This window comes from Mesoplodon mirus, assembly GCF_964341445.2.
Source record: "Mesoplodon mirus genome assembly, chromosome: 5".
In the NCBI taxonomy this organism is placed as follows: domain Eukaryota; kingdom Metazoa; phylum Chordata; class Mammalia; order Artiodactyla; family Ziphiidae; genus Mesoplodon; species Mesoplodon mirus.
In genome coordinates, this window is record NC_138980.1 from 107349966 (window position 1) to 107367904 (window position 17939).

Genomic DNA, 17939 nt, shown 5'->3' on the forward strand with positions numbered 1-17939 from the left:
AATTCTGATACATATTGAGTACAATGAATCAATAGTTTAAGTGTGCATAACTTAGACTTGCTATAAATATTGGGATTGTTAGAAAACTAAAACCTCTGGATCAGAAGTTGCAGTCTGACAGTTCACTTGACTGTATCTGCCCTACAGACATTTCCTCACAGTTTAAGAACTATTTTACACTAGTTGCTAATGCTTCTAAATGGTTTCATATAAAATCAGATTTCTGTTTTCTTTTGAAAAATAAAATTTTTGGCAATAATGGATTTTATGCATGTAAATAAAGGACTGGAACTGCATAGTTGCTATTATTTTTAGACAGGTAAGTGGTCTCCAATTTTCCACAGTTTCCACCATTCTTTAATATATTACACCACTTCACTTCACATATTACGCCTACTTCACTCATTTATGTACAACATTCAGATTTGTGGGCAAATAAAAGTATAAAACGCATGTATGGAAAGAAATTCCTTAATTTTTCACTAATAAATTAACGAAGACATAATAAAGCTTCTTTGCTTTATTGGGATTCCTGGTACATTCATCTCCTTAAAAAGGTGGTAAGAAATAGAAGCAGTAAACATCCCAGAGATACTAGCTTTCTTCTTCCCAACTTTTGCCAACAAACCACTCCACTGGCCGGTGAAAAGGAAGATGACTGGAAAGTTTATACTTCCTGGAGTTCCACTATCTTATGCTGCAATTTCTTTAGGTCTTTCTGTACTTTATATTTCTCTAAATCCATCTTTGTTTTCTGTATTCGTTGGAGGGAGTTGAGAGAGTCATGAATCGATTTAAATCCTAGAAGAAGATATGAAAATAAGTATACTGAAACTAAACAATGCATTAGAACTATTTTTTAATTTTTTTTTAATTTTTATTTTTTTTACTTGGCCGAGCCATGCAGCACGTGGGATCTTAGCTCCCCGACCAGGGATCAAACCCGTGCCCCCTGCATTGGAAGCACAGAGTCTTAACCACTGGACCACCAGGGAAGTCCCGCATTGGAACTTTTAAACGTTTTAACAAAAGTTGCTAATAAGCAGTCCTGCCATAATTGATCATTGTTTAATTCAAAGCATATTAAATTCCATTAAGACCAGTCTAAAATGTACAATAATTTATTTCTTGTATGTCATGAAGATGCATTCGCAACAGTGTTTCAACTTATATCTGACTTCATTGTGAAAAGTCAATTCCTGTCCTTCCCCTCCATCCCAATATAGTGCATAATGAAATAATTCTATATTTCAAGAGAGAAATTTAAAATATCTTCTTTCTATACACTTTGACAAGAAATTTGGATGATCTCTTTTTTTATTCTTGTTACCAAATTGAAGGTAAAGGCCACAGATGAGATTTTAAACCTTCTCTGAAAGCAACCTGTTTGAAGGACCTAAGGAATGGTCCCTCGCTGGCTGCTCCCCTGGCCCTGGCCCCAGCACTTTGTATCTCTCTTATGCAAGTCTAGCCATTCATGACCACAGCCTACCAGATCTCAAGCTTCGTAGGGTACAGCCCATATCTTATTCACTGGAGGCTTTCACAGAGTCATTTCTCAACACATTTTTATTAAAGGCATAAAAGAGCAAACCATTAGTTGGGAATCCTCATTTGCTAAACTCACACTTAGTAAAACGCAGAAACATGTAGATTGCAAATTGATCCTCAGTTCATCCTGGGGTTGTACTGGAATGAGTAAATTCAACTTCTGATAGCTAAGGAGCAAGCAGGGCCCTGAAAGAATGGTCAGTTAAGTTTGGGGCAGGATTCCTGGCCAGATAATTCATTCTTTTGATTTGGTGGTGGAAGTTGGTGGGGAAGGGTGGTGAGGGTCTGATTTCTAGGCAGGAAATGTTCCTTATATGCTTGGAACATCTGGCTGATTGAGACCATATCTTTCTACGACACCTCCAAGGCATCTCCATACAGGACCATTTCCATGAATTTTTCTGAGATCTAGAGGACAGAGAATGTTGGGGCTGTCTCCCATAAAGGAACCTTCTGATTCCTGGTAATTCTCTCAGAATTGTGGCTCAGGACAGATGGTTGCTCCACAGCACCTGTCCCCCCACCCTCTCCAACCCCCGTCCTTCCCTTTGACAAATTAGATGAGCGTTTCAAATTAATCCTCTTTGATGTTAGCTCAGCTTGGCACTGCTGCCATTAGCCTCTTTAAGAAGAAAAGCAGTCATTATACTGGGCTTTGTTCATTCATCTCTCTTTCTTACTTCTAAAGGTCAGGTCTCCAGTTTGACAACTATCCAGGCTCATTACCTGCAGTTCAATGAGGGACATTTGATTTAGGCTCCTAATTCATGATATACCCACAAATCAGGTCTTGATGATCTCCAAAGACTTTCCAAGTCTAACAGTTTTATGATTCTATGATCTTGGTTAAAAAAAAAAAAGAAATCTCACAGTAATGGCAAGCCTGTGACACTGCCAAGTGTGAATGAGAAAGGGAATCTACATATTTACCCACCTTCTGGTGGTATGCTGACATTCTATGGGATATTTAGGAAAGATGGATTAAATACAAAGGATGTCACTTCGCTAATGACAAGATTGCTCCCTGGCCATTAGCTCAAAGTAGAAAACCCTGAGGGACTGGATAAGAAAGGACTGATGTTCTTTACTTAATCAAAGGTATCTGCTCACCTGATTGATATTCAGTCTGCATTTTCTCTAATTCAGCCCAGATGTGCTTTTCCAGTTGGTTCATCTTTTTGGACAGTTTATTTTCTATATGCTTTACTTTGTTTAGATCTGCTTCCTGTTTCTGCCTGTTAATGAAATTCTCTAATTTGCTTGAAAGCGTCAGTAATTTTTCTTCCATTTTTTTTTCAGACATATCCTACAAAAGATATCATGTGATAAAGCTTGAGAACACCTTTGTGGATTTGACTTTCAGCTTAGAGAATGCTTTTTAACAAGTTTGGATTTCTGTGCTAAACATGAGATTTCAAACCAAGTTCCCTTGTATCTAAAGCTATTCACAAGCGGAAGTTTGGCCTTTGTTTGGCCTTGTTCATTTGTAGTTTCTGGAATTCTACATGCTATGGGAGAAAAGAAAGGGCTGTGGTCTTTATGAAATGCCTGAGGATTTGGAATTTTAGCGTTTAAAGAAGTGTAGCCAAGGAAGGCGTTTTAGATACTGCTTGACCAGAGCTCCTTGGACATGCTTGTGTGTTAGACGTCCTTATTCTCTCAAGCTGCCTGTCTCTTCGTGGACAGGCTTCAGGTAGAAGTGCTTCTCTTAACCCTGCTGTCTATTAGAATCACCTGGCCCATAACTCCCCTACCAGCACCTCCCCACCTCCACAATTTTGATTTAATTGGTCTGTGATGGAGCCGGGGAATTGATGGCATTTAAAAGCTCCCCAGGTGATTCTAATGGGCAGCAGGTTGGGGGCTGTAGAGGCAGCCTGAAGCTAATTAGCTTCTTTGCTTCTCCTGGCCCCTGTGCAGGCAATTTACCAGCAGGGCCTGAGGCTGACTTGGCCCCTTTGATCCTCTTTGGTCCCACCTGCCTGAAGAACGGTGGATTCCAGTCTCTCTCTTCCTTGTGATGGGCGGCTTCTTCCTGCAGATGACCCTGTGGTCACCTAGGGCTGCCTAGAACTGGTGGAGGAGTCTGCCCAAATCCGGAGCAGGACCAGCAGGCCCACTTGGCTGCAGATCTGACCACACATACTTCAACAGCCTGTCAGTGAGAAAGCTGTAACGTTTACCTCCCTCTCTTGGACTCCTGCTTCTATCAGTTTTAACAAACTCAGGTGGGGTAACTGGAGCGTCGTTTACTGGCTGCGTAAAGCCCCTCTACTGAAGTTCCAGAAACATCTTATCTGAATCATCTGCAAGACTGGCAGCCACTGGTGACACTCATGGCCCTGTGCTGCCCTGCCATCAGGGCTCAGCAGCGTGCTGGCTGGCGTGGGAGAAGGGAGCCTGCGATAGGTCTCCTGTATGTCCCGGTCACCTCACCGCAAAGCTTGGGGGTGTCTCTACGAAGTCGGACCTGGAAAAGGAGTTTTGATAAACCTTTGATCTACCAAAGGATCTCCGGAGAGGTAAAACGACTTGTTTAAGGCTGTTTTCAGGCTTTATTGTATCTAAGCGTCACCCAGGGAGCTTGTCTGGGAGCACAGATTCCCAGGGAAGGCCCTGGAGGGTCTGATGCTTCAGCTCTGGGTTGGGACCAGGAATCTGTACTTTTAAAAACTCTCTTTGGGTTATTCTGGTACACGTAGAGCCCGTTCTGAGAAGTGTGGGTTCACAGAGCTTGAGAGTAGCAAACAGGACCAGAAGGCAGGCCTCTGGATTCCTATTCCAGTGCTAAGAAATCAGTGACTGGCGCAGGGAGGGTCACTATGAATTTTTAAGTGTGGCTTTCAAGACTGACTCGTGGCTCACATCTAGACAGTGGCCGTGCGGCTGTTAACTTCATGAGCAACACAATCCCTTACCAGTTTCTCCTGCAGGAGCTTCAGACACTGATTTACATGGCCAAGGTGGTCTTGTTCACATCTGATGGACTCGTTTTCTGTCCATTTTTGATGCTTCTCCATTTCCTCATATAGGCTAGTTGAAAGGGCATTAAATCTAGGGGGAAAAGTGGTTTGTTCTATTTTAATAAGTAAATTTAAACCTAAAACCAAAATTTATTGAAAAGTCTGCAGTTTTTTCAGATGATGAGGGTCTATGTGCCCAGCAAGCACTTATGGGGTGATGGGGGGGTGAGGGAGCGCATGCTGGGTCCCTGCCCCAAGCTGGCGTTCAGCCCACCTGCTGACGACACCCATCTGCACAACCCGAAATGCAAGTCCACACAGTGGCAGGAGCACGCGCACGCAGAAAGGCCTGTGTCATCCACGCAGGCTTCTTCTCGGGGCCCAGGGCATAGTGAGTGTGTGTGGAAAAATTACTTTGACAAGTCACTTGGCATGGTGTTACTCTATGGTAGAGGTTAGCACGCTTTTTCTGTAAGGGTTAGATAGTAAATAGTTCAGGCTTTTCAGGCCATGTAGTCTCTTTTGAAACCCCTCCACTGCCAGTGCAGGAAAGCAGCCACAGATGACACAAATTAGCCTGGCTTGTTTATAAAGAAACAATGAGCATGGCTGTGGTCTAATCAAACTTTATGTACACTGAAATTTAAATTTCATATAATATTCACATGTCATGAAGTATAATTTTCTTTTCTTTAAAAAAATGATTAGAAAGTGTAAAATCCATTCTTAGCTATGGGAAGACTGGCTAAGGGCGGTAGTTTGCCGAATCTTTGCTCTGCAAGGGCCATTATGAGGCTAAGGAGGAGCTGGGCCAGGGAGGACTTGCATTGTCTAGTAAAGGAGAGAACAGTCAGAGGGAGAAGTGGGGAGGGGAGAAAGAAGAGAGCCCCAAAAGGAATCTGGGGAAGCAGAGTGTCCAAGGGAGACACTTCTTGGCTGTCATCTCTGCTTTAGGCAAAATCTTCAGTAAAGTCCCCATGGTCACCAATGGATCTCTGTGAGTGGATTCTTTTGGGGGTGTTGGGGGGACTTAAAGAGATGCTGAGTTACTCGTGTGAGGCAAAATCAGAACTACCGAGGTGTGCAGGAAGGAATCGCTGGCATCAAGTTGATGCACCCTAGGAGTGTTAAATAACAGAGAACGAAGGATTTTCAACAGAGGTAGATGGTATTACAGAGATTAAAATGATTGGAATCATGTATCAGCAATTTGAAAATTCACTGTGGAGTGGTTGAGAGTTTGAGAGGAGAATCCTCATCTGAAATGACTGAGAAATATGGGATTGAGAAGAGGTGGGAGGGGGACTGGCAATTTGTTTCTGTATATGTTTTCTGCTTGTGACTTGCTCTTGGTAAGAGGTTAATTTCAGACTCCCTTTTAGACTAGGCTAAATATTAGATTGGCAGGAACAATGCATGTTGTTTGTTGTTGAAAATATTCAGGACTCCCTTACAATGTGGGGTGACTTGAAATAATTTACTCTAATGATCAGGAAAAGTTACATGCGGCTAATTTAGCTTGTGATATTTATCACTGGAAATTGCCTAAGGCATGCTGGACATATACTGCATGTATACGCTTCTTTAGCTCTCCTGAAAAAGTGTTTGGTCTAATAGTTGGAAAAGACAAGTTATGTGAGGCCACTTCCATTTTTATTTAGACTCTGGGTCACTCTGCAATGTCTGCAGACATTTTTGGTTGTCACAAATAGGAGGTGCCACTGACCTGTGGTGGGTAGAGGCCAGGATGCTGCTAAACATCCTACAGTGCACAGGGCAGCTCCACAACTAAGAATTATCCAGCCCAAATGCTAATAGTGCCAAGGTTGAGAAACTCGGATTTGGATGATGAAATCAAGGAATGGAAAGGTAGTTACTTTTCCAATACTTACATTTGTTGTAGTATGATAGTTAAATTCCCATCTTCATTTTTCACCTAGAAAGCATACCTGATGCAGATGAGTATCTCAACATTGAAGAAGATGTAGTTGGTTACTCTTCCTGTTCTTAGTCTAATCGTGATTTTTAAACACTTGTGCTACTGGCTAACAACAGGTGTTGGATCTTAGACAAATAAGCCCCCAGCTGATAGGTGGACAACTTCTTTTTAGCCAACTGTTACCTCTATCTGGAACATTCTTCTTTAGAATATACAATGGCTCCTGCCCTAATTTCATTCAGATTTATATTCAAGCACCACCTTATCACGGAAGCTTTTCTTGTTTTTGACAACATTAAAAAAACTTTGTCCAACCTGACACTCCCTCTTCCTTTACCCTTCTTTATTTTTCTCCAAAATGCTCATCATCATGTGATATATATATTATATATATATATCTTCTCCACTAGCACATGAAAGCAAGGATTTTGCTTTGTTCATGGCTGTGACTAATGCCTGGAATATAGAAAGTGCTCAGTTAAGTAGAGGTTGAATAAATGATTTATTATTTTTCATTGAATACCTTTTATTAGGGCCGTTCACAAATAACAAATCATAGACTTGTCAAGCTATTTAGAGACCTAATCTTTGATTTTCATCTTCCCTGGTCTCTGGTGGAAGAATTAATTAATAGTGATGGTTAAGGGGGACAGTAAATCTCCAGATAACTAAGAGGTGGCTTTACAATCAAGAATCCGTCCTTCAGTGCTCACCTTCACTGTGTAAATAAATGAGAGCATTTACTCTCATCACTGATAAAATATTAAAATCCCTCTGAAAATCAAGGAACCATTAAATGTACCCAGGTAATGTCTCTAGAAGGACATGGCAGTAATTGAAACTCTGAAATTAAACCATAAAGACTGAATTACTTCTTATGACCCTCTTATTACAAGGTTTTGCCTGCAATTGGAGTCTCACTTTCCTGATAACAATCAGAAGTCAGATTCTTCTGCTGGTAGTTTATTAAAATATGAAAGCATTATTTATTTTTTTATTAGTTTCTGCTTTATAACAAAGTGGATCAGTCATACATATACATCTGGAAAGCATTATTTAAAAAGCATTCTCCTTGAAAGGTATAAAGGATAAAAATAGAGGTTTATGTAAATCTTTGTCTCTCTTTAGACTTTTTCCTAACATAGTGGACATGATTTACCATGTAAGAATTATTTTTCTGTTAATTATAACATACAGTTACTGTGTTAACTGTATGTTAATTTTAACATACAGGTAAAATCTCAATAGGATGAATTTATCTAGTATGACGCTCACATTTTAGTTCCCAAATCTCCTATACAAGTGGTTATGGGAGCACTTCAGTCAGATATAGTTAGATACAGATAGGTAGCTAGGTAGATAGATGGATAGGTAGATAGATTGATAGGTAGCTTTTTCTTTCCTTTTTCCTCAAAACACAAGTCAGACTTTTAAATTATAACCAGAGACCTCACTAGGATAAATGTGAGATAAAGGCTGGTTTTTAAAAAATTTTTCATACTAATGGAATCAAGTTAAAATGTACACCAAGTTCAATTATAAGGGAGAAAGTTACAGAAAACTAAAAGAAAATTTAACGGGGCTCTATAGATATAACCAGAGCCCAGGGTAGAGAGCTGTGGCGAGAGTGAATGGTGAGGGCAGAGTATGGGGCTTGGAACAAATATTCCAGTGACCTCCCTGGTTCTGGATGACATACATAAATGATGACATAGCTCCATCCTGGGCTAGTTTTACCAGTTCACTTATGTCTCAAACCCAGTTGTCTTGCATTCAACAATCTGTTGCATGAACTTTTTTAGAAGACGTGAACATTTTGAATTCTTGGAAACTGTTACTATTACCAGGCTCTCAAGAATTCAGATGGTGGCTCTAACCAAATGGGAATATAAAAAGATTTAGTGCTCTTTGATGGGCTGTAAACACAGAAGATGTTTTCATTTTTTGTAATCATATAGGACTTTAGACTTGGTACTATTGCTTCTTTAGAGATTGAGTCTAAGAGTCTTAGTTTCATGTCAGAAGCAAGAAATAAATTTCAAGAAACTTTTTTTTCTACTAAGTTTATACCAATATATCTTAAATTAATTTCTTCTCAATGTTCTGTGATTTCTAATTAGTGAGACTAATTAAAAAGCAATTCCGACTCCACTCTGATACGAAGACTTTTGTTAATTGTTCATTCTGAATTGTACTTGAGTTTAAATATCAGTACCTTTATAACCTCATACCATCATAGTTTTGAGCACATGTGATTTTTCCCTTCCCTAAATTTCTGTAGCACGGTTAGTTTACTACAGTAGGTGGAATTATGAGATGGATACATCACAAACTGACAAAAATAACCTGAGATTTGGAGTCAGACACTTTCTAGCTGTGTGACTTTGGGTAAATTGTTAAATTTCTGTAAGTTTCCTTGTTTTTAAAGATAAGACCCAGACTGCAGAGCTGGGTGTACCTGCACATCTTGAGCACTTAGGGATTGGCAGGAATTTTAAAATGGCAATGAATATTTATTATTTCTGCCTACTCATATATCTCATTTAACACCATCTCAACTTTTACTTTACCTGTTATGAGCTTGTCACTTATTTATGTGTTTTCTCCCCCCGCTGTATATGGCCATGATTATGTCTTTGGATATTCCAAAACACAACTTCCATATTATAGGTGCTCTAAACATACATTCATTCACTGGCTTCTATTTGTGTCTGAATGTGCTGGGTGTGGAGGATACAAAGATAAATGAGACAGGTCCTTGCTCTGGTCCACTTTCTACTGTGGTAGCATTTTCAAAGCTGTGTGGTAAGGTTTGACTCTATGCATTTGCTTCATTGACCAAATGCTTTTTCTTATAAATCACTATCAACTGAACGGCATCAGCAACAAGAGCTATTCAGGGAGTGACTGGTCGGTGCTGCCCTGCCCACCCCTTGCTGAAAGACAGTCATAGTTCATTATGGCTGAGACTCTTGCTCTATAAGCACTCAGTTGTCAGCTTAGGACATTACTTAGCTGAACATCTGACTAAGGCCCTTCTGGAAAGAGAAGGCTCAGTGCAGGGGTCCAGATGCACAGCCTGTGCATTTCCTTTGTCAAGTCTAGCGATCAGTGCCAAAGTCCCAAAGATTCACTAGAAAACCCCAAGACAGTATTGTGGCTTTTAAGTTCAATATAAAATATGTTCAGTTGACCATTAAACTTGAATTTGTTAAAGTTTCTAAATGGGAAAGTTGCTCAGTTAAACTTACACTTTAATTTTATCAAAAGCGTTTAATCCCTTTGTTCAGAAAGAGTTGTTTCTTAAAAAAGTAAAGCAAATTCTATACCCCATCCACTTTGCTTTGAGAAGTGCTCTGATTGAAAAGAAGAAAAAAAAAAAAAAAAAAAAAAGAGCCCTACCTGCCTTACTTTCTCTTTGAGCAAAATACTTTGCAATACCTAGCTCAGTCAAAGGGTTAATATCCCTAATGTGAAGGAATCCTACCAATTGATAAGAAAGTGATGAAGATAAATGGTAAGAATGGGCAATTCACAGAAAAGGAAATTCAAAGGGTGAAGGGAATGCAAATGAAAACAAGAGATGCTATTTTTTATCCTTTAATTGGCAAATATGAAGAAGAATATCCATTGTGGATGAGAATTACAGAAAGGTCTTCTCATGCATTGCTGGTGTGAGTAAATTGCTACAACATTTTTAGAAAGAAATTTATAAAAATTAATAAAAACAGGGGGCCTCCCTGGTGGCGCAGTGGTTGAGAGTCCGCCTGCCGATGCAGGGGATACGGGTTCGTGCCCCGGTCTGGGAGGATCCCATGTGCCGCGGAGCGGCTGGGCCCGTGAGCCATGGCTGCTAAGCCTGTGCGTCCGGAGCCTGTGCTCCGCAACGGGAGAGGCCACAACAGTGAGAGGCCCGCGTACAGCAAAAAAAAAAAAAAAAAAAAAAAAAAAAAAAAAAAAAAAAAAAAAATTAATAAAAACATAAACTCTGACCTAAGAATCTTGCCTGTAGAAATAAAAGCACCTATATCTAAGGAAATTTAAGGATATGCACACAATAATTTTTGTTTGTGGTAGCTATAAACTAGAATTATCAATAAGATAAATAAGTGAATTAATGATGACATATCTGTAAGTTAAAATATTATGCAGCTGTGAAAAATAATGCTAGAAAAATATTCACTGATCTAGAGAGAGATATCCAAGATGTCCTGGAAAAAAACAAATTATTGAGTAATGTGTATAGGATTTATTTTAAAAACCCATGTTCTGTCTTTGTATATAATGTATGTTATATATATTATATATGTATATACATAAAATCTCCCTTTTCTGTTACATATTTATATTAACGAGGGGGAAAGTGAGGAAGGATACACCTCTGGTGTTAGCATTGGTTACATTATGAAGCTTGAATGGTGACCTCTATTTTCATCTTTGCCTTATTTTATTTGTTACGATGAATGCATATTACTTTTTAATTTAAAAAATCGGTGGAGAAATTTTAAATAAAAAAAGAGTCAATTGTGTAATTGAATTACTAGAGCTTATAAGTGTTTGCCTGGGGGGAAAAAAATCTTGTTTATAAATTCACTACTACCTACTGTAATACTAATGACATTTTAAGACTTCATTATTTCAAGTGAGAGAAAGATTCCAGTTTTTACTGTTACAAAAGTGTCCAGATTCAGATTTAACTATTTAGATGATTCATCTGTAAGCCGATTTCCCACAGGACTGCAGGTGGAAAAAGTATGCAGCACCTGCCGTGAAGCAGTCAGCCCTAGATCCCAAACATTTCCTTTTCCCCTCTTTTCTATTTAATATTTTTGATCCCTTTAAGCCAGTCTTCCACTCCAGATTATAAGTCCCTTTCCTCCCCCAATAAAATCCCTTCTAGAAACAGTTTACTTTTCTGTTTCTCCTTTGGACACTTTTCTCTATCTTAATTCTAAGTTAAGGGATTAGATCAATCATGACACAGATATTTACTGAGCACCCTCATTGTGCTAGAATTTAAGAACTTAGGCCTGCTTTTTTTTTTTTGCTGTACGCGGGCCTCTCACTGCTGTGGCCTCTCCCGTTGCGGAGCACAGGCTCCGGACGCACAGGCTCCGCGGCCATGGCTCGCGGGCCCAGCCGCTCCGCGGCATGTGGGATCTTCCGGGATCGGGGCACGAACCTGTGTCCCCGGCATCGGCAGGCAGACTCTCAACCACTGCGCCACCAGGGAAGCCCAGGCCTGCTTTCTTAGAGTATGAAGAAAGTAGTTATTTTCTGTTTACCCAAGACACCTACTTCTCTGAGTTTTAGTGATGACTACTGTTGTTCATCAATTTCTAAGACACACGTTTTTCCTAACTTAACATCTCTGAAATTGGGAGGTGTCATAAAATGATAGCATGCTACGGTTTAATTGTTAGCTTCATGTCTTAGAGGTACAAGAATGTAATGGTGTATCTTATAGTCAATGGCACTTAGATTTAATGAAATATGATAGAGATGGGGTAAAACGGAGAAAGAGTTTACTCAGAATACGATTTGACCAAGGCATTAAACTCAAGCGATGTGGGACAGAGAGGAGAAAGAACAAGAATGGAAAGGGCAGTAAGGTGGTATCAGCTAAGTGCCTAGAATTTCCCTTTGCCTGAACCATGGTGTCAGGAAATGGTGGTCATTTAAATAAGAAAGGAGGATTTGAGGATAAGGAGGCCAGTAATCTGAATGTTTGTGGCATCTTGTCTCCTTAGTTGCTCTCTCCATTGTACAGGGGAAAACTCAGTGTAATGTAGGATAGAGACCAGTATTAAAAAATAGGGATACTGTAAATAACTAAGGAGAGGGTCTTAGAAGAAATTTTTAAAAAGCTTGTGAATCAAAGTTTTTAAAAAATTATTTGATAATCTTGTGGAATCAGTGTATGTTCAATAGTGCTTTACATTGAGGCATTTTAATGTACAATTGATAAGTTAAAATTATACTCTATCAGAAAGTATCATTTTAGTTGAGATATTATACAAGAAAAGAGAATGACAAATTAATATATATATTTAAAAATTAAGAATATTGTATAAATTACTTTAGTGTAAAATATTCTCTGTATCAGTTTGTTGCTTTAATCCTTGGACAGGTTCAAATTCCTGGGATAGAATTTTATTTAATGCCAATGCTTTCATTAAGCAAAACCCTTTGGAATGCATTAAACAATTAAAAATCTTCCATTCACTTACTTGAACTCCAAAAGGTTCATTTCTTGGTGATAATCCCCTTGGACCATCTTTAAATTTGAGATTTGCTCGGAACTGGAAGCCTCTATCTTTCCTAAGAGCTGCATTACCTAATGAAAGTACAAAAGGGAGTTTTTTTGTGTGTGAACAAAACCACTAGCACTTACGTTAATTATACTTTATTCCTAAAGGAACCCAGAAGAAAAGCCCAGCTTTGAGCCTAAAGCATGTCTGCATTTGAAAATTATTTTTTTCAAAGGTACGATTCAACAGTTATAGCACTATCTTCAGGGAAAAAACAATAGGGGAGTGTTCCATTCTGCTGTCTATAATATTCTTTCTGATAATAGATTACCTGATGATGTGACAAAAACCTGCTATTGACATTAGCTTATCAATTTGTTTATTTGATTATTTCTTTACTTTCTGTCTCCCCAGTTACAATGTAAGCCACTCTATCCTGTATCACCACTGTATCCTCAGTGTGCATTAGATGACCAATGGTAGATGCTCACCAAACGCTATTGAATAAATGCTTAAATGCACAATTGGGCTCTGCAAGGAAAACACCTGAGTGGCCTAAGGTCAGGCCTCAGGAATTTCCAGGTAGGATTCTGACATGAGCACAAGTAAATCCCAAGTGAAATGACTTATGGCATTTTAAACACAGGAAAAAACAAGCTCATGTTTGGAAGTTAGGGTAAAAGCTCCTTCCACATTGCTGGAAGCATTGAAGAAGTTCTTTAGGTAAAAGGACTGGATGGGTAAATAGATGCATGATTATGCAGCCCATAATCATGTCAAAAGTAATTGCTGTCAAGGGGAATGAAACGACATGATTGCTTTTGGCCAAACTCAACTGCTGAAAGAGATGGTCATGTGGGGGTGAGTGGGTACTTAAAATCCAAGTTCTCTTAGAAAAGAAAGAGGTGAATAATGGAAGGATTTGAATAGGTAAATGTTGGGTGGGCAACCAACAGCACACAATTGGTTATTTATACGAGATACACGTAAAACAGGCTACTTATAGAAAGTACACTCAAAAGCAGAATTGTTAACAATGAAGCATGAGCAAATTAAGCATGGCCAAAGCAAAGGAAAAGAAAGCAGGCAGAGCAACATCATTACATAAAATGTTATTCAAGGCAAAATACATAAAAGGGAACAAAGATGATCATTTTATCGGTAAAAATCATTCTTTTTAAAATACACAGTGAAAAATAGTTTCGAAACTTTACCTTATATATTGAGCAGTTGTAGATTTACAAGGATAAACTAACAGAGACAATATATTACAGATTTTAAATGACTTCTCTTGACTTACTGGTCAAATAAGTAAAATATAAATAAGTATATAAAAAGATAGGACAAATATAGTTTATTTATACATTTACATGCCAAACAATCAAACTTGCAAACAGAAAACACTCATTCTTTCCCAGTGCCCACTGAGCATTTACAACTAAGTACACATGTGACTACAAAGAAACTCTCAAATTATTCCAAAAAGCAGGAAAAGCAACTAACTACACTGCATTTAAACTAGAAATTAATAAGAAAAGTATAAAGAAAGAAGAATCTAACCATTTGAGTAAAAAAATCTTTTAAAATTCTATTGTTTAATTCCCCAGTGTTTCACATGAAAATGTGCCTCTCAAGTCACCTACAATAAAGAGCATATTATGGCCAAGGGCCTTGACTGCTGTGCTCAAAACCCATCACCATCCCTTTCCCACCAAATCATCAGGCCCTGACACTTTCAGAAGTAAAGCTACCAAATCCTTAATGAATAGATAATTATAATGCTCTTTAAACTGTTACAGAGCATAGAAAAAGAAGAGAAATTTCCAAATTATCTTAAATCAGTGCAACATTGATTCCAAAATCTGAAAAAGAGTGCACAAAAAAATGCCCCTGGAGACTAATCTCATTTGTAAACATTGATGCAAAATTCTTAAATAAAATATCAGCAAATAGTGTTCAGCAGCCCAATAGAAAAACACATCATTATCAAGTGCAACTGATTCTATTTTTAAAGTAAGGATGGTTTAATAATAGGAAATTTATTAATACAAATAATTATGCTAGTATAGGAGAAAACTGACATTATTTGCACAAATGCTAAAAAGTTATTTAACATAATTCATAATTACTTTTTAAAACTGAGATATGATTGACATTTAACTTTGTGTTAGATTTAGTTGTAGAGCATGATTTGATATATGTATATACTATAAAATGAGCACCACAATAACTTAACATCCATTACCATACAATTTTTTTTCTTGTGATGAGAACTTTGAAGATCCACTCTCTTAGCAACTCTCAAATACACAATACAGTATTGTTAACTATAGTCATTATGCTGTACATTATATCTACAAGACTAATTTATTTTCATAATCTTTCTTGATTTTCAAAACCTTAGTAAAATAGGAACAATTGCATATTAAACAGACTTATTGAGAAAACTTACTTCTTCCATCACAGGAGAGACACTGGGAACATTTCTGTTAAAGTCAGGAACAAGACCAAGATGTCCACTATCGCTGCATTACTATTTAATCTTGCACCAGAATTATTATTCAAAACAATTAGAAAAAAGAGAAATTATATGTATAAAATGGAAAAAGATGAGGTCAAATTATTATTGTTAAAAAATCATATGATTATGTGCCTGGAAAAACCAAAACCAACTGAAAATTATTATAATCAAGAGAATTCACTGAAGTATAAAATTAATACAGCCTTTATAACACACAACTAACAACTAGTTAGAAGATATAATGAAACCCCCATTACAGTAAACTAAAAAATAAGATGACAAAATCTCAAAATACATTTAAGGTGTTGCCTAACCTACATGAGGAAAATTTGAAACCACTCCTGAAGGATATAAAAGTGAACCTCAACAAACAGGAAGTATGCTGTGTTCTTGGATAAAACACTCAGCATTATGACTATATCAGTTCTAAAACTAATTTATAAATTTAACATGATTTCAATAGCACTTAAGGCAGAGTTATTTGTTGATTTGTTTGCTGGAACTAGACAGGCTGATTTTAAAATCATATGCAAAAACAAATAAACAATTATCACCAGGAAAAGGAAAAAAGGAAAGCAGTGGAAGGGACTAGCCCTACCAGATAGTAAAAATACTACAAGGTCTCAATAATTAAAATAATAATTAAGACACATCCTATTCTAGGGAAAACTCCAAGTGGATCAAGAATTTAAATATAAATAATAAAGCCATGAAAGTGCTTGAAGAAAATATGAGCAATTCTTTCAAGCCTTTGTGTGGGGAAGCTCCGTCTAAATGTGACTTAAAATTCCAGAAGCTACATACACAAAAAAAGACTGATAAATTTGGCTACAAATAGAGAACATATGCATATCAAAAGTCAAAAGACAACACACTGGAAAAATGTATTTGCAGCTCATATCATCTCCCTAACATATAAAGAGCTCCTAGAAATTGAAAAGAAAAATAACCCAATAGAGAAATGGGTAAAAGATATGAACAGACAGCTCACTGGAAAAGAAATACAAATAATTCTTGAATATATGAAAAGATGTAATAAGAAAGGCTAATTAAATACAGAGATGCTATCTTTTTCCTTTAAAAAAGGGCAAAATTCAAAAGTCAAACACTCATTGTTGAGGCAATGGGGATATAGGACATTTTATATATTGTCGGTGGATATGCAATGTGGTAAAAGCCCTGCAAAGAGCAAGATCTTTCAAAATAACAAACACAGGTACCTTTGGCCCAGCAATCCCACTTCTGGGTATTTATTCTACAGACATACCTACAGACACACTAAATAACATAAGTGCAAGATTATACATTGCAGCAATGTTTGAAAGGGCAAATTAGTGAAAAGAATCCAAATGTTCATCTATGAGAGACTGGTTAAATGAGCCATTATACACAGAGGAAGAGTACACAGTTGTGAAAAAGAATGAGGAAACTATGTATTGATAGGGTGGATCTCTAGGATATGTTTGTTTAGTTATAAAAACAAACAGGTGCATAGTAATACATATATGTTTTGTGTAAAAAGGAAAAAAGAATATATATTTGTATTTGCTTCTATCTTTTTAAAGGCATACTGAAAGGATTCACAACAGACTAATAAAAATTTTTACCTGTGAGGGGCATGAATGGTTGTGATAACTGGTGACAGAAGTGGGAGTGAAAATTCTTGGGGTGTATTTTCTCATATAGTTTTGATTTTGAATCATATGTATGTATTATCTTAGAAAAACTAAGGAGAGGGAAACTAGAGTCTAATATCACCTTTGAAGTTAGATGCAAAATTAAATACTGAATTATTACAAAGACTGTATAGCTTTCGTTATAGAAATTACAGAATGTTTCAGCATTGAGAAATGTTTTGACATAGCACATTAGAAGGCCGAAGAAATAAATAAGCTAACAAACTGAAACCCAAACCAAAACATAACCATGCTGAGTTAGGCATTTGTTAATGTCCAAAAGGTGTTTTATAAAATTAAATGTTCAGTTCTAATAAAAACTAAGTAAAGTAGGATTGATGGATACTTCCTTAATTGATGGATACTTACTTAATACTTCCTTAATAAGTCTGATAAAAATATATCAGACCAGTAGCCAGCAACAAACAACAAAGACATTTCCAGTGTAATCAGGAACAAGATAAGCTGCCTTCTTTGACCTCTTTTATGTAACACTGTTCCGGGAGTTCTGGTCAAGGCCTTAAGAAAAAAGTCATGAAGTTTTACCAGAAAACTAGAGATAAAACTGTTATGATTTGTTGTTGATAAGATTATCTTGAAAAACTGAGGGAATCAACCCAAAAACTATTAGGACTAATGAGATGGGTTTGTAGGAAGATGGACAAGCCTGGTGGGACTGGAGTAAACTGTGTGCCCCTGTGCACCTTCCACTCTTGATAAGCTGGCTCCATGAACAAATAAACAGCAAGATTTCATCTCCCGCAATTCCCAAAGGATTTCCACTTTGTTCTGCCCAAATGACTTCAGAGATGTGTTTGTCTCACATAAAGTACGTGACAAAGTGGGGCGTGGAAGAGTTTGCATTGGCTCCTTTCAATAAACCATTTCCTGGGAAGGTGAAAAGGGGGAGATATTTCAGGCAAAAAGAACACAGAGAACATGGATGCAGTGCAGTATCTTGGAGTGAGTGGGACCTACCTACAGGTAGCTCAGTGTCACTGGGTCTAAAGGGTGAGCCAGGAAGCATGAGGGTGAGCT

General features: G+C 37.6%; 1 protein-coding gene across 1 annotated transcript in view; it reads right to left on the reverse strand.

The window, feature by feature from the left end:
- Positions 1-511: 511 nt before the first annotated feature.
- Positions 512-17939, reverse strand: part of FAM81B (family with sequence similarity 81 member B) — a 49983-nt gene continuing 32555 nt past the window's right edge. The window contains exons 6-9 of the mRNA XM_082620963.1: positions 12684-12790; positions 4470-4605; positions 2662-2857; positions 512-801 (exon numbers count right to left, since the gene is read on the reverse strand). Of these exons, the coding sequence (XP_082477089.1) occupies positions 668-801; positions 2662-2857; positions 4470-4605; positions 12684-12790 (573 nt within the window). The 3' untranslated portion in view covers positions 512-667. The remainder of the gene's footprint in view (positions 802-2661; positions 2858-4469; positions 4606-12683; positions 12791-17939) is intronic.